The 18283-nt window shown below is 31.8% G+C and overlaps 1 protein-coding gene across 2 annotated transcripts; it reads left to right on the top strand.

The window, feature by feature from the left end:
* Positions 1–286: 286 nt before the first annotated feature.
* On the top strand, positions 287–17480 carry LOC132729243 (SLAIN motif-containing protein 2-like). 2 transcript variants are annotated; one of them, XM_060714965.1, is made up of 9 exons: positions 287–748; positions 1689–1834; positions 2782–2943; positions 3814–4008; positions 4508–4612; positions 9646–9750; positions 10601–10748; positions 11221–11403; positions 12192–17480. In XM_060714965.1, the coding sequence occupies exons 1-9, from the start codon at positions 432–434 to the stop codon at positions 12265–12267; spliced, it is 1437 nt and encodes a 478-aa protein (XP_060570948.1). In that variant the 5' UTR covers positions 287–431; the 3' UTR covers positions 12268–17480. The 2 variants fall into 2 exon arrangements, with proteins under 2 accessions (XP_060570948.1, XP_060570949.1); XM_060714966.1 differs by lacking the exon at positions 4508–4612 and having other exon boundaries at positions 292–748.
* The last annotated feature ends 803 nt before the right edge of the window (positions 17481–18283 follow it).

The following is an 18283-nucleotide window of genomic DNA, read 5'->3' as shown; positions in this document are numbered from 1 at the left end:
GAGTCAGTTGTGTTCACATTTCACATGATCAGTCATACTTGACCAGCAAAAAATCCAACCATGCTCCGCTAGCAAAACCGTCGTGCATGGTCATCATTATGCGTTCTAAAGACAGGTGCTGTTTACATGTTGCTGCTAATTTCAGACGAGATCACTTTATGAAATTTCTTTAAATAAAAAAGATGCCTTCACACGCGAATATTGCACCTTTGATTTACGGTATGGTACGGTACTTGTAAACGGTATGGTACGGACTAAACAACGCATCGGTTTACTTTTTGAACGACCCTCAAAGAGGAAGTGGAAAATTAAAAGGATGTTCAAGATTACGCATGCGTAGACTATTATACAAAATGGCCTCCAAAACAATGTTTTTATTGTGATAGTTAGTGAGTCATTTTCTACGTTTTACCGTATTTTCTGGCCTCAAAATGACGACGATTATTGATATAAATGAAGGCGGAATAGACCCACAAGTAGAAGTTCAGAAGCTACAGGATTTAGTGAAAAAATTAGAAACTCAAAACGAAGTGCTCAGACGAAAGCAAAAACTGTCAACCTCAAACGATTCAAATATAATTGAAAACAATGATAATGATGTGTTAAAACCTGCATTAAACAATAGTGTATTCTATAAGTCAAGAAAACATTCTGAGAAACGTGATATATCGCTCATAGGATCTGAAAATTTAGAAGGTGTTGAATTAATAGATGTTTCTGCATCAATTCCCGAGGATGAGGATTCTTGGTAATTTGTTTACAGATTATTTATGTTGATTGAATAGTTAATGAACTTAAATTAAGTTTGCATTATTAAATTTACACCAAGTAGAACTCATAATCAATACATGCATGCATTATTTTGTTTCTGTCAATTTGCAGCACGCAGATAGAATCAAAAGAATCTGGGTCAGCTCGGCCCTAAAACGTACTCGGCCCCAAAACGTACTCGGCCCCCGAGTCAGCTCTGCCCTATTCCAACTTGGCATGGGTCAACTCGGCCCACTTTTTAATTATTTAATTATTATTGTATAATTATATAATAATAAGATATTTCTTATTATTCATTTACCTTAACAACATGCAAAGCAATGTTAATACGTTATATATATTTTTGTAAAGTGGGCCGAGTTGACCCGTGCCGAGTTGGTATAGGGCCGAGTTGACTCTTTTCCGAATCAAAATATGTTCAAATTTTCAAATCAAAAGGAAGTAAACCATCAATTGGTAATATAACAATTCAGCCCGCTTTTGTGATAGTATGCCCATTGAAGGTTGTGTGCTTTAAATGACGACATTCCTTGCGACTTTTATGAAAGATTTACATTCGTTGGACAACATCGTGAATGAATGAAGTTGTAATTTCATAAGCTACTGTAACTCACTAACAGTAAAAAACAAGTGCTGCATAAAATTATTAGATGCCATAATTTCTTTTCTAACTATGATAATTGATTTATATCTAATATGCAAGAAAAAAATCAAACACCAGCTGTCGTCAGTGAAGGGAATATCTAGCTTTCTGGCAACAGTAAGTAGTTACATGGAAACTTGACAGTGCCTTGTCACCACTGTAAAAATTACCCTCAAGCTAGTTATTCTGGTGGGTAGCGATAGCCAGTATAAGATTGTTATATTATTGACTGATTTTACAAACTTGGGGATAAACTATTTTTCTTCTTTTGCAGGCTATACACATCACCTCGACCTCCAACACCTCAACAACACAGAGTTAGTCCTTATAAATACATGAGACAAGATTTAGACAACCCAAGTCCGGATGTTCAGTCTGCCAAACGATCCCTAAAATATAGATTGGATGAAGCTGCTAGAAGTAAGTATATGCATCTCAAAAACTGCAAGTCTTACACCATATTTTATAGAATTATAATTACAATATCATTTCTGAAAATTTGTTTGATTTAAATTACCGATATATATTGATAATATGTGCATAAATATTTTATGTAACTTTGTAAGTGAAGAAGCCGCACTGAAATAAAAAAGTTTAAATTTAAAAAACATAAAATATGAAATTTTTACATCTATAGATAAAGTGAAGCACTTAAAAAGTTAAAATGGAAAAAAAATTTGCACACAAGTTATTTTTTTAGACCTGCAAATTGGTACACAAATTTTGGGAAAAAGTAAATTGTATTAAACATCACATTTTAAATTACACTATATGCAAAGTGTCATGTTAATACGCAATAAATTATAACGATACATAATTATGACATACATGTATAATATATATTAATTTGTATTCAAATGTAAAATGTGCGTCTCCATTTAATGAATTATACCATATTAAGATATAACAGCCAAAGATATATATCTCTGTAAAGTTTGCTAGCAGTACCAACCCAAAATTTTGGTACAGATTTTTTATAACTTTTATAAATTTGCTTTGTGCAAATGTTACTATAGTGATATAGAAAGTAGAGTTTCACTAAAATTGCATATTAAATCTTAATGAGAAAAAAAAGCCTTATCTGAAACTGCAATATAAAGGGATAGAAATGTGTCTGTTAATGCTTGAAGTTGAAAGATATAAGTCACTAGCACTATGTAAGGTGGATAGGTACTAATTGTAGGCCTTTTCTATGTTGGTGTATTTTAATACCCTACAAAGAAAAAAATGTAAATTTAATTTCTATTTTAACTGGACCTAGTTTATGTACATATTTGTGAAGAAGGAAGTTCTTATAAATACTTCACATGAATATTGAGTTTGTTTGATTTTTCTTAAGTATAAACTTTGAAATCTTTATCTTTCAGTAAGTCGAAGCAGTAGTACCCCTGCTTTTCAGAATTACAGTACACCTCAACGTAACAATGGTACAACTATGAGCTTGTCTGCAGATAGCACACCATCTCCTAGAATCATGAAACCAGCTGCTATTGCTAAACCATCTCCTATAGCTCATACTGGTATACAAGGTAAGAAGTTCTAAACAGGTAGCTTCCATGGAAAACAGGTTAACATGTATCTTCCATGGCAAACAGGTTAACATGTAGCTTCCTTTGCTGAGGGGTAAACAGGTAGCTTCCATGGCAGACTGGTTAACGGGTAGCTTCCATTGCAAACATGTTAACATGTAGCTTCAATGGCTGACAGATTAACAGGTAGCTTCTATGGCTGCCTCATTAACAGGTAGCTTCTATGGCAGGCAGGTAACTTCAATTGTAGATGAGTTAAGTTTGACTTAAAGTCACTAACACCTCAGATCTATAGGTTTAGAATCTCACTAGAAATGGTTAAGTGGTCCTCCATGGCAGAGTGGTTAAGATCTCCATCTTGAAATCTTTTACCCCTCTTTGCTGTAGGTTCATAATCACCCAGTAATTTTGGATTCTTTCATGTGAGGAAGCTTTGAAGGTAGCTTATGTAATGATGACCAGTGGTTTTACTCTTGTGCATGTTTATGCTTACAGTACAAATGTCATACAGGAAGGGGCACCTGAGGTCTCCCTCCACCAGTAAAACTGGAAAGTCACAGTATGACATTTAAAGTGCCAGTGTGACAAAAAAATGTTTAATTCATTTTAATGAGGAAATTATACTGCTAGTGTAAAGTCAATAGTTCTATTCTGATACCTATTAGTCAAGTGCATGATATAATATATAGAGGGGAATTTTAGGTCTTCATCAGAAAAGCTGGAAAGTAACTGTGTATCTGTGACAGTGTTGGTGTGACTTAAAATCCAATCCAATCTCTTCATATATTTTTTGTAATCAATAAAGGTTTTTTAAGCACTTGAAAAGTTGGTTTAGTTTTACCATCATAACAGGTTATGTCTTTGTTACAGGAAGTAGATTAAATACCGGCACATTTACCAGGCCAAAGAAAACCAAGCCTTCCACGATGGACACCTCCATGTCGGACGATGTGAAAGAAAACTCGGAAGCTGTCCATCATCAGAATGTGGCCGATATTGAAAATCTTGCTAAAATGCAGGAAGAGAGTTTAAGACAGAGTATTGCCCAGACTTCACCAAGACGAGGTGAGCTTTCTGCTTCATTCTTTTAGTATCATGCTATTAACAACACATTATATGACTAATGTTATGAGAAATATTTATTTGATTATACATAAAAGAATTAACATACATGTATGAATGGTGTGCATATGTTATAATGTATGATATAGATTGCACATAATTATTATATATAGAATTTTTCTCTAGTCTGATTTAACTGTGAGGTTTTACTAACAAGTAATAAAAATGTTTTAAATGAAATTTTTGTAAGCAGATTGACTCATTCATAAAATAATGCAGTTACTTTTTCCACAAAAAGTGTCTGTCCTAGTTGTATATCAAGTACATGTACATTTGCAGTATAATTGAATTATATTGTATTTATGAGATGTGTATCTGTAACATGAGATCATATGTAGAGTGAATGGAGTGATAATTCTCCTGAATTATTAATATGAAGTTGCTGTAGATATAATGAGGTCGTTTTCTTGCTTGTTAATGTTTTGGACGTTATTCCCTGTAGGATTTAGATCACGTCCTTTGCCTAATGTAGCTGCCTCCAACAATACTGATAGTAATAGCGGGTCACCGGGTGACTCGAATAGATCTAGTCCGGCCCATTTTGACGGTAAGATTGATGTTGTATCCTGCATGTTGTTAGACAACAGACAACGGTTATTGGAATGGCCTTGATATTGTTACTGTATTATTAATAATTATTATTATACTAACCATAATTGTTATTGGTAATTTCCGGTCTAACTTATAAAAAATGTTGCATTAACAGCAGACGCATGTGAATTTTGAATTTGGTTATCGGATCAACTGTTTGTAGTATTGGATGAACGCATGGAAAAATTGAGATGTTGCATTGAAGCTGGTTATTGGAAACATTGATGTTATAGATGTATGCTAATATTATCAGCTGTTATTGGTTCATGTGTGTATATGTGTATTGGCCGATATGTGAACAGGGAAATTGGATAAATGTATAGAAAATATTAATTGTTCTATCTAAGCTGGTTATTGGCTCATCATAGGTGCTTTTATAACATGTATATGTGATCATTATTGGCTATTAAAGCTGTTATGATATATCATAATGGCACATCTGTAGTACAGTATGGTGAATGCACATCTATTGTACAGTATGGTGAATGCATGAAAACTTTGTAATGCTACATTGTAACTGGTTATTGGAACATCATTTATTTTATGTTGCAAAATATACTAACATTATTGTAAGCTACCCGCTTATTTATAATGTCCAGTGGTACAGTTAGATATATGCATCGCCATGGAAGATTTGTCAAGAAATACTAGCTCTCTGATTTGTGAATATAACAGCCATTGTGCACTGTTTACCAAATGAAAAAGACAATTTCTGAAGTTGTCATGAACCTTTGATCTTTATCTTTTAATGCTAATTAGTTCTCTGGTAGATCTCTGGTAGAGGTCATTCATAGATACTTGCATTCTGTGGTCATGGTCTTGCAAAACAACAACATTTTATGTTGCAAAGTAACTAACATTACATAGCATGTAGTTTGTAACATTGTTTATAGTTACAAATGTATGCTGTTTGTAAAGATGCATGAATAATGGTTATTTAGTTCTTCATAGAAACAGTGTTAAAATGTTGTACATGTTAATGGAGACATTATTTAAAATGGTGGTGTTACTGTGTAAACTTAAAATAAGTATATTTCATGTTATTGTAATTTGTATAGAGTAATATGTGGAACAATTATATAACAGATATACTTTATCTGCTTTACATGGAAATGATGTTCTTGCATTTATAACATTACAAGCATACATCCTGTCTACAAAAATATTTGTATATTTTGTTCAAACCATAAAAACGCCATTGTCAGCTAATGAGGTAAAAAAAAAAAAAAGCTTTGTATATTTTTATTTTTCGCTCCAATCTTACATTCCTGTTTAGGGATGTAGGCATAGCACTTTTTAACTCTCGTCAGGTCTACCTCCTGGGTTTCTAAGCAGAATTCACCTGAGTGTGAATTGAAGTGGCCAAAAGCCAATTTCATTTTAACTGGGATTCAAACCTCTGATTTAGGAGCCTAGTGCAATTCTGGTCACACAAATTTTCTACTTCAATTATCATAATAACAATCTGGGTAAAATGTTCAATTACTTATATTACAAAAATATTGAAGCCAATTAGAAAGTAACAGATCAATTGGAGATTATTTTAATAAGGTCTCAATAATCTTACTTCAAAAAATATTTCTGAGCCATAATAACACAGGAATGTTTCAGATATATGTGATAATGGATTAATGGATTTCTTATCAGTTATTCTCTGTGTTGTTTCATGAAAAAAAAAAAACATACTTTACTTGTAATGGCTTTAAAGTATAATGCATTTAAAATTATTTAAAAGTAAGCCTTCTCAATTTGAAATCCCTTGTTTAAAAGTAGCACCTTAAATATTATACAATATACAAGTTAATCTTTATGATAAATGTTTGTGTTTAGATAAACAATAAAACACCATTCTCTGTAAAAACAGATTATCTTAAGTACATGTATATGTATTCAATGCATATTATATTGGAAAATGTAAATAATAATCTACATGTATATTCTCACATTTTATGAGAGATAAAGATTATGTCTGGGTAACAGATTTGTAATAACTAACATGCACAGTTTGTTTGATCTAAATAAATCTATATATAAAACTGAAAAGATCATTTAAATATGGTATTTGTCTTAAAAAGAGGATTTATATAAAGTTTTTTAGACAAGGGAAATTCCATTAAACTGGAATGGCGAATTGTTTGGTGAAAACTTGGAAATGTTTGAAATCCATTAAGTCTTGTTGCTGAATCGTACAATATAACACTTAAAAACAGTATCTTGAGTGACTGTGTTGAATATTTAAACAAAATTTAAAGATTTTTCTCATCAGGGAATTACATTTTTCTCTTTTTTAGCAAAATTTTATCACTCTGGATACTTGATAGAACATGCATATGATATTAATGGTCAGTCTATAAAATACCTGAAATTATTAAATTTTGTTAATGAAAGAAAATGCCTTGGATGTGTGTAAGAGTCACATTTATTTTAAACCTTAGTTTGCTGGTAGCAATTGAATCTACCCATACAACCAGTGCAGACCAAGATCAGTTGTCACATCCTGGCACTGTCAGCTGATAAGTGAACAACAACAACATTTAATTAGCATAGCTTTAATCAGCAAATACAAATAAAAAAAGTTAGCATCTGAAGCATAGGGAATGAAATTCAATTCTCTTTCTGTTGCAAAATGCAGAATATACATATTTGCTTAAACCAAGTAATTCTTTATGTCATTACCTGTACATATTTTTGTGTCGCCTCTACGGAGTAGTGGCGACATATAGGGATCACTTCTCCGTCGTCTGTCTGTCCGTCTGTCTGTCTGTCAGTCCGTCCGTCACAAAACTTGTCCGGACTACTCCTCATAAACTACTGGTGCAATTTCATCCAAACTTTACAGGAATGATCAGTACCAAGTCTAGTTGTGCATATTGTCAGCATTTTCCGGTTCAATGATTTTTGTCAGAGTTATTGCCCTTTAAAAATTTTAATTTTAAAGCTTGTCCGGACTACTTCTCTTATACCACTAATGCAATTTCAATGAAACTTTACAGGATTGATCTGTAGCTCAAGTCCTTGCGCATATTGCACGGATTTTCCGGTTGAATGATTTTTGGCCGAGTTATGGCCCTTTGATAAAAAGGTGTTTTTTTTCTGTGTGTTGCCAGATACACAAAAGCTTGTCCGGACTACTCCTCATAAACTACTGGTGCAATTTCATCCAAACTTTACAGGAATGATCAGTACCAAGTCTAGTTGTGCATATTGTCAGCATTTTCCGGTTCAATGATTTTTGTTTGAGTTATGGCCCTTTAATAATTTTTATTTTTAAAGTTTGTCCTGACTACTTCTCTTATACCACTAATGCAATTTCAATGAAACTTTACAGGATTGATCTGTAGCTCAAGTTCTTGCGCATATTGCACGGGTTTTCCGGTTGAATGATTTTTGGCCGAGTTATGGCCCTTTGATAAAAATGTGTTTTTTTTCTGTGTGTTGCCAGATACGCAAAAGCTTGTCCGGACTACTCCTCATAAACTACTGGTGCAATTTTATCCAAACTTTACAGGAATGATCAGTACCAAGTCTAGTTGTGCACTGTCCGTCTGTCTGTCCGTCTGTCACAAAATTTGTCCCAACATGAAATTGGCCATCATGAGGCGACACATGTGATTACTGATCGCTCTTGTTAAATCTTATTTAAAAATGATGATCAGATAAATGGTTTTACCTTAGGTTAGAGATGGGCAAGTCTAGTTAAGGTATTTAGTATGGTAATGGTTAAACTGTCCTGAATTGCTATATGTATACATGAATAGATAGACAATGCATTAATTAGTGTTACATGCCATAAATGAAAATACAGTCAGCAAAATATAATGATATACTTAAATATTTAATTATGAAAGAGGCTTATTTATCTTTTTTCATTTTTATAGCTGTTGAGTAAGTCTGAGATGGGATTGGTATGCTGTTAAATATGAAGTACTTAATGATATATTTTTGTAAAAGTTCATGTGTCCTAGTGAACATTAAAAGTTTTAAATCTAATTAAACCTTGGCATTCATATTTTTATTCATCGTCATTTATCTAGAGTAGATAGAAAATGTTTATTATATTATGCCTTTGATAATTGCTTGCTTAATGTATATAGATGCAAAAGGAATGCAAAGATTGGTACAATTTATTTTTTACCTAAGTTTCTGTCATGATTATTCATTGAATAAATAGCATGTATTGTTTTGTCAAAATAATTCATTGGAAGAGTAAAGGTAAATTTTGACTTTGAACTGAATAAAGTCCAATGAAATACATCTGTAGTACAAAAGACAGTTAAAAGAAGGCATGTAAAAATGTTATTAATCCTATTTCCTAAAAGACAGAACAGAAGAGATAGTGTTAATAGAATGAAAGTGGAAGGTAATGGATAAGAACAAAAGCATGACCAGGGGAAAAATGTAAAAATGGCCTAAATTCACAGATATCCTTATTTCACGGGATAATATGGTAGAATCATCTGGGGTATTCATCCACCAGTTTTCATATAGACATATAAGCAAAATAAAAACTGCTCAATAGAATTTCTTTAAACTTGGCATGTTATTAGAATATGATAACAGAAACATTTTAAGTGGAAAAAAATTGGGAGCTATCTGCCTTTAAATTGGACTTTTTTTGCTATTTAAGGGCAGATAATTTACAATGACGGGAAAACAATACCTTATTTTTTGTGTCACCTCTACAGAGACTCTCAATATGTTTCTGTTATCATATTCTAATAATATGCCAAGTTTAAAGAAATTCTATGGAACAGTTTTAATGTTGCCTATATATCTATATGAAAACTCCTGAAAATGTAAGTAAGTGCTTAAAAGTTACCATGTGACTATAAGTGTTGGTATCAAATGTAAATGAATAGATTGTTATAATAAAACAAAACCATTCTGGTCATGCAAATAATTTCTCTCGAGGCATCATAAATGGATGTTTGCTTTTGTATCACAAAGCTTTAAGCAAATTTAAAGGACACACTGCGTTATATTTTACAGAGGGATCATACAGAAGAAATAGTCAGAATTCAGTAGAGTCTGACCACAGCAGTCCCCCAGACAGTCCCTATGGTAGTAACCAACATCTACATGTACAAAACTCGGGTAAGTTTCACCAAACTGTGGGCCTTTAAAAATTTCATGTTGGTTTAAATTATTTTCTCATATAATTTTTCTTGAAATTGATTTCTGCCTCTTTTCATGATGTTTGAAGTCTATATTGTATTAACATTGGGAGAAAGTGTCTATGAAAAGAAACATTGCAGGTTTCCTTATTTAATATGTGCATTAAAGGGCGGCTTCCTCCCTTGGAAATTTTTTTCCCTTTAAATTCATTTTCATCAAGATTTTTCTTCCCCTATGCAAAAAATTTTTGTTCCCCCAAATTTAAAAGAGAGTCTCCTTCCCCTGCCTTTAAAAAATGCCTTGCATTTAAATGCTTGGTGCTTCAAGTACAGATTTCTAATAGTCTGAGTTCTACTTAGTCAAACTCAACTTCTAGCCCTTAGAAACATTATAAGCTCAAGAGTTCATCCGAGTATAAGGAAATATTGGATTGGCAAAGTTTTGCCAGTGTGAAGGAACATTGGTTAGGTAAAGTTTTGCAAGTATGTGAAAACATTGATTAGTCGAAGTTTTCCCAGTATGAGGAAACATTATTTAGGTAAAGTTTTGCCAGAATTATCATTTATTATGGAAAAATTGCCAGTATGAGGGGAACATTGATAAGGTAAAGTTTTGCTGATATTTGGTAAAGTCATGTTAATATTAGGTAAAGTTTTGCCAGCATGAAGGGACAAGAGTTACAAACTTCAACAAATACATAATTTATAAGTTCTATAATACTACTTTAATTAAGTGTTAACTTTACAAAACTTTCTAAAAGAGAGAACATTACATAATAATTGTGTCATTACTAAATAATGCAGAGAATTGTAACATATACTTTTTTCAGGTGTGTCAAGTTTACGTGGCAGTATGCCTAATATGTCCCGTTTAATACCCAGAGGTCAACATTATAATAGTGATTCAAGTTTAGCTGATTACCAAACACAGACGGAAGAACAAGCTATAAATAATGCAGAACCTCCACGATATACCAGGTAACATAACTGTCTTTTCATGCCGAATAACTATTTTACATAAGCCCATGCCATATTTAGGTTTTTTCATTCATTAGGTAATTCTTACCCCAGATTGTTATATCTACATACTTCGGTAAGCATACTTTTTAGGGGGCGTCCGTGGCCGAGTGGTTAAGGTCGTTGACTTCAGACCACTTGCCCCTCACCGCTGTGGGTTCGAAATCCCGACAGGACTTGGATTCTTCATGTGAGGGAAGCTTACTAGCAGGCTTACGGAATCGTAGTGGTTTATACTCAGTGCCCTGTTCGTGCCTGAAATAATGCGACGAAGGCACCTAGGTCTGCCTCCACCAGTTAAGAGCTGAACGTGCCAAATGACCTGTATAACTTTGTTTTGTTCCTTGTGACGTAAAACCCAATCAAAAAAACAAACATACTTTTTAGTAATTAGGTATGCAAAATGTAAACATATTTTATATACTGTTTTTAGTAGGATACAAAATTCAATGGGACGACCATCATCTCCAAGTGTGAGTGGTTTAAAAACTCCTCAGAGGAATATACGAGGAGGATCCCCACAGAGAAACAGTGGATTACCAACCCCTCGACGTTCTATACCCAGGCCAGGTAGCGCAGGACTCCCGCGACCATCGGGCGTCCCTTCACCTAAAAGGTAAATTTGAAAAATATGACATGGTGTTGATGAGTATTCTGAGGTCATGGTTTTATAGTTAATCAATTTGATTAAGATGGTGTTATTCTCCTTTGGACTAAAAAATAGTACCAGCGGAAAAGACTCAACCTACTGCTAGTGATAGTTTTCTCCTGTGAATTGTTCTAGGATCAACAGCTATTGTTCTTATCCAGGGGTTGGTGTCACACTTTAATTAAGTTTTTGCATACAAGTTGGTACAGTGTATCTAAAAAAACTGTTGAAGGGATGTGGTTCAAACTTCATACACTTGTTGCCTGTGATTCATAGAGATGATGGGCTCAGGTTCTATATACCTGAGTTACCTTTGTACAGAGTTATGCTCCTGTCAAGCACTAAGAACAGTGGAGGACACCGTCTTAAGAACAGCTCTTGTTCAATCAATAGTAGCCCAGAGAAAATGCTTAAAAAAACAGCTATAATCACACATCTTTGGAAGACCTTGTTCTTGAATGAAATTGTTTACAATAATGATTTTCCTTTTGGAAAGGACCTGCTCAATATGAATTTTTTTGTGATAAAATTAACAGATTTGAGGAGTGGATTGGAGTAATTTTAGTACTAAAGAAACGATTCTTTTATTTTGACTGGCTAAAAAAAGGAGAAATCACTGTCACTGTTCCATGATTTAGCCAATGAACGATTGAGTAGTCAGTCAGTAATTTTTCATTCCTAATAATATAATGGCAATGACATAAGTTTTAAAGCTGCTTGTTAAATATTACTAATTATTACTATTATAATTTCAGAATATCTGGTCTACCAGCACCTCGACTAAGTCAAGCAAGACCTAAAGATGAAAGCTGGAGAGAAGGCTGTTTTTAAAATGACTTTATTTCATACTAGTGAAAATGCTGCTTAGGACAGAAAGCTGTTAATTTGAGAATAGTGTTGTCTCCCCTTGTATCGATGAATTAGGAGTGGTTAGTGCTTTATGCCTTAGCTACACTGTATCAGTCAGCTGTTGAGATGAAATCGCTGACTAAGCCTTTTATTTCACGGTATCTGCTCGCTGAAATTTAGTAGAATTTAGCAAGTAGACGAAGATGGTGCTGCTATCCTTAGATTTTGTGTTTTGATGTCTGGTTAAAATAATTGAAAATCAGTGTTTCCAAGTATATAAGTGGGAATGATTTTCATCAGTGTAGTAAAAGGAAAGTTGAATTGACAATCATAAAGTCCTGAAGGCTAAATTATCATTGTAATGAATGATATTTACCAATGTCTTTATTTTATTTTGTATTTTTACTGGGTATTTTGTGAGAGGATATTAGGAAATATTTGAAGATTAGATGTTATGATAGGCATGTAATTTTTATTTTGAAGACAACTGAATGAAAAATCATTTTAACATGAATTTGTTATGATTTTGTTGCAGGTTTTTCATAAATAACTCCATGAGCACTTGTTTGGAGATATTTTCTTACATAGGAAAAATTTAATTCCTGTAAGATTTGTAAAGTTCTACTAGTCTGTTGTGTTATATTGATGGGGTGGGGGTTGGGGGGTAAGGGACAAAATGTGTATATGTATACTATATTAGTGTAAGGAAGAAAAGAAAGAAAGAAAGAAAGAAAGAAAGAAAGAAAGAAAGAAAGAAAGGAAGGAAGAAAGAAAGTTTGGAGAGAGAAAGAAAGAGGAGTGAAGAAAGGAAAGTTTGGAGAAAGAAAAAAAGAAAGATTTTCCATTAGAGAATGGTGCATGTTCTGGTAGACATTAATTTATACATATGATATATAAACCTTTAGAATGATTCACCAAAACAAATGTATCTTCACTGTCAATTATACAAAATCTTGCTAGTTTAGGGGATTTTTACCATTGTATATGCATATGTGGACATGGGTTGGCTTAATAATAATTTATGAATTGTACCTTTTTCATGAGATCATTTTATTTTTTATAGGAGTATCAGCTGCCATTATTTCATTGCAACAAGTGTGACATTTATTTATTCATTTCACCTGTTATCTATATGGGTTAAATGTTTTGTGTTCTTAAAGCTGTATCAGAACATATTGGCAAGGCTACTTTGTAAAGTACATTGCTAGGTAAGCATGTACATTCAAGATGATGGGTTGTCATTTTACTATTGAAAATCTGGTTTTAGTATATTTGTTATCAAAATCATGTTGGTTTACCAGTGAGTAATTTCAAATTCAATATAGAAAAAATAATGTAAAATAACTAAAATTTGCCTGAAAAACAATTCTTATCAGAATATAAGAACATTTTTAAATAAAGCCTGTGTGGAGATAAAAGAAAATTTAACTTGTGTGTTAAAACAAAGTTTATGTAAGTGCATCAGTTCTTAGTCCTTTAAGAAAAGGTGTTATTTTGATTTTAAACATATGTTCTGTAGACTTAATGAGGGTCCATCAGCCCTTTCAGAGTATGGACCCTGTGATTTTAAACAAGTTGAATGTTAGCTTTTATAATGTATGCTTATTTTTTGCTCTGAAGAATAAATGAAATTATCTCTTTTAGGCTTTTGCTAATTTAATTAATTAACATGTTGCTAATGACTACAATAAGAACAGATTATGTTTTAAAAATGATTTTGACTTTCATTATGAAGCCAATGAAACAAAGTATTGATGATTGATCAACTTGTGTATTAATTATACTTCTGTTATGAAGATGATTTTTGTTTTTATCTCTAATTATGACATAAATGATAATGTTCTTAAGTGACAAAATTGTGTTAAATTATTAAGATATGATTGTCTTACATGTGGTATTTATTTTGTTGAAATATAAATATGGTGTACAATTAAAATTGTAATAAAGAGCCACCTCTTTAAAACAGCCATTAAGTTACCCATGCTTAAAGAGGCAAAATTTTACTTAAAGTGGCACTATTTTCTTTGCAGTATTGACTGTATGCCATTAAAAAGCATAAATGAGTTCATTTCCTCAAGTAGATAGATATTTTTTAACCAGGAGACTCTATTAATATTATAACCATATAATTTCATGATGATATTTATTAAATTTGTATATCAAACAAGAATATATAAGATGTTTGTATGCTAGAAAAGCTTATTTCAAGTGATTTAATAATGTAATAATGTTTATGAGACATTTTATAATATAAAGAAACAACCTTTATTACTATGTACATAATAAAGTTGGGTGAAAAATTATCAAAGTATATACATACTGACTATAGAACAGTGCAGACCAATATTGGATGACATGGGTGTGGCAGCTGATCTTGGTCTGCACTGATTGGTTGGGATAGATTTTGTACGCCCATTAGGGAGGAGTTAAATAGTCACCAGAATGATGATCATTGTCATTCATGTACCTTTATAAGTAAACCATATTTTGTTTTTGGTATGCCGTTACATTCTTATAATAAGAATTATGATGATGCAATAAATGCAAGAAACTTATGTCTGGCCTTATTTATGCTGCTGTATCAAATATACATTTAATAAGGGTCTCATTCTTCATTGATAAAAACCAACCAATATTTTCTTCTTTTTTTGAATAAAGTTTTTGCCTGACATACAATTTATATAAAAAAAATGTTGGAAATATAATTTTAAAAAGACAATTTTTGTTTTACACAGAATGATTTTAGTAAGGTGCAGTTTGAAAAATCTTTATTATTGTTATGTAAAAAAGCAGGCTTTGGGATGTACACAATTTTGTAATGCAGAAAATATATAAATTAGAGAAAGTTTTTGAGAGTAAAAACATATTATCTTCTTGACAAGTGAGCTAATTTGTATTTTTCATTGAGTGTAAAGAACAAGTGAAATATGGAAAATATTTTTCACTTCAGTCATATATTCTGAATCAAATTTAAGGAATTACGAATATACTGACTCTCTATTCATGCTGATAGTTACAAGAGATGCTTTTTGTCAACAAAAAGCATTTTAGTTCATGGAACATGAATTTTATCTCATTTGTTATATGAATATTTTCATTAACGAGCCTAAAAGCAATTGTTTTGTTGTTGTATTTTATTATTTTTATTACCCTGAATATTTTATCTGTATTTTTATTTTGCCAGTTTACTGATCACCATTCCGTTCCTTTCAACTTGTTTTATGTAAAATATTTTTACAAGTATTGTGTTGAAGAAAAGAAACAGAAAGATCAAGTTATAGGTCTGTGTAGTGTAAAATTCTTATCTCTACCATGTTCTGCTGTGAAGAACAAAGCACTGTTCTGGATATAAAGCACATTTTTGATAACTGATATAAGGTGACCCTTCAAATGTTGAAATTTTTTTTATCAGGACATTGTTTTTTCTTATGCATATTTCAGTCTGTTTTTTGATGATGTTAATAAATGAATAAGTTATTCATTTGAGGAATCATGAAAGAAATTAATTGTGAATTTTATATTGTCAATGGTTGGAAATGTTCTGTTACAGAATTAATTTTTGCGAGAGTTCATCACTTTGTTTAAGGCCATTTAAGACCATGTCATCTCCAGGAACCTCTATCCTTTACTTTTGTATCTTCTAATTGATAATCTTTTATGGAATGGGTTTTTGTTTTTACCAAAAAGTGTTCAAATTTTGTTATTTGAATGAAGATAATATTTTACTTTATTTTTTTTTATTTTTCAAAAACGATTTTGAGATTTTAATGAAATTTGAATCAGTTTATTTTTAAATTAAGGTTTTACTCTACATATGGGTTGATATACCAAATATGTAAATAATTTTAAGATTTATTGTCTCATTTTAAGTTAGATAATGGATTCAAAGAGATTTTTGTTATAATTAGTAAGGTTTCAAAATATAGCTTTATTGCTTATCGACAAAGCTGATTTGATTAGAAATAAGACACACCCTTAATTTTAGAGAGAAAAAAAAGTCATTATAGATTTTATTCTCGGTGTTTTTACAATGTATCTAGAGAGAAAAAATATTTATGTCTTTAAAAATGATTTTATTGAGTTCTTTTTATTGATATTGTAAACCCTGGGGATTGAAGAAATAAATATTGATTTTAGATGAATATTCAAATGCAATGCATGTGTAATCGTACCTATCTCGAATTCATTACATTTTGGCTGTGCAAAGCTAGAAGCTGTTCAGAATATGCAGTCTAACAAAATCTGTTGAGTTCCTAAAATCAGAAATTTTGATACCAGATTTTCTAATGTAAATGGACATGTCCAAAGTCAATGCTAACAAATCTATTAAGTGATTTACCAAGAGAAGCATCAACTTTTTTTGCATTGTTAACTGGCGTGTTTAACTACAAGCCACATCTGTTACTATTTTAAGCTTACATGATCATATAGGCTATTACTATTTTTAGCTTACATGAGCATATAGGCTGTTACTATTTTTAGCTTACATGATCATATAGGCTATTACTATTTTTAGCTTACATGAGCATATAGGCTGTTACTATTTTTAGCTTGTTGTCATGATTAAATGTAAATTGTCCATCCGTCAGCTGATAATAGTTTCATTTGACACCTCTGGTGGTTACCTTTATTGTTTGTTTAAACTTATTGTTATGATACAATGTTTGTATTTTTTTCTGAGAAAATATGGCCGTCACAGCCCATCATTTGACTAAAGCGTTCTTTTTTTAATGATACATATTCAAAGATTACTTTAAAAATATCTGTCAGGTAAAACTTAAAGTATCCATTTGTACAATAGAGCATCTCTTTTTACCTACCTTTCAATCATCTCTGTTCAATTATCTCTTTTAGTTTGAAATTATGTTAAGGAATTCTTTCATATTGAAACTTGCAAATGACAGAATTTCGTGTTTTTAACTTTTAAAAATCTGATATAAAGTCATTATGCTGTCAGTTCGAAAATTTTATTACTGGATGAAATAAACTTATGAAGGGACATATATCATGCATGCATTGCATTTGAATATTGAAAAGGGATTAAGCAGGACGTTATGTTGACATGTTCTGTTCTATTTCCTTTCCTTTAGCGTGCTTTAAGTATTGTTTAATTTAATTTTTACATCATTGTTTTTAAAACATGACATGTTATATTGAATGTAACATAATAATCTTAATAAAATTTTAATACTGGATTCATTAGTTATAATTTATTTCATAATGACCTCAATACAAAAAATAGTTCAAAGAGCTTGGTTAAAAAATAGAATACTAACATTTATTCAAATGTGATCAAGCCATCGACAAGGTGTTGTCGCCATAGGCAATGTGCAAAAGCCTGCGAATATGTAATTGAGACCACATGGACATTCGATAAATGATAGCATGGAATTATGGCGATTAATACGTATTTATAGACTAAATGAGAATCTCCAAATTGATTTAGATAAAATCGACATAATTCCACAATTGTGGTCCTTATTGATTGGCCATGTCTTGATTTCATATTCGAGGGCTCTCACAATGCTGATGGCATCAGCACATTGATGGCTCAATCACATTGCAATAAATGAAAGTATTTTATTTCAAATAAAGCTTTTTGAACTATTTTTGTGTTGAAGCAGGGGGGAGGGGGGCGGAAAACTACATGAACGATTAAGTCTTCATGGTAGAAAAATTACTCAAGATGTGTCTTCTCGTGAACAAAACAGTTGATATTTTGTCAAAGTTTTAGCAACGACATTGGATATTTCATACCAAAACTGCATCCAAAATGGTAAGAAAAATGTTCTACGTGGCATAGCATTCGATTTTTCGAAAAACAAGCAATGTTTTTAGAAACAATGCTTTGTTTTAGTTGAGGGCTCTACCAATGGAAGTGTGAGGGCTCTCATTTCAACAGATCACATAAATGTGAGTCACTGTTTAGTAGGGGTGGGATATAGATATTATTAATTTTTAAGATTTGAAGTTGTTTAACAGTTTTGTTTTGTAATGT

This window comes from Ruditapes philippinarum, unplaced genomic scaffold, assembly GCF_026571515.1.
Source record: "Ruditapes philippinarum isolate M1 unplaced genomic scaffold, ASM2657151v2 ctg5737_1_1_1_1, whole genome shotgun sequence".
Classification (NCBI taxonomy): domain Eukaryota; kingdom Metazoa; phylum Mollusca; class Bivalvia; order Venerida; family Veneridae; genus Ruditapes; species Ruditapes philippinarum.
This window is presented reverse-complemented; position numbering and strand designations above follow the sequence as displayed.

Coding starts and splice junctions, on each gene's coding strand:
- LOC132729243 (XM_060714965.1), top strand. CDS start 432: ATGACGACGATTATTGATATAAATGAAGGCGGAATAGACCCACAAGTA. Junction 9,751..10,600: donor TCTACATGTACAAAACTCGG/GTAAGTTTCACC, acceptor TACTTTTTTCAG/GTGTGTCAAGTTTACGTGGC. Junction 11,404..12,191: donor GGCGTCCCTTCACCTAAAAG/GTAAATTTGAAA, acceptor TTATAATTTCAG/AATATCTGGTCTACCAGCAC.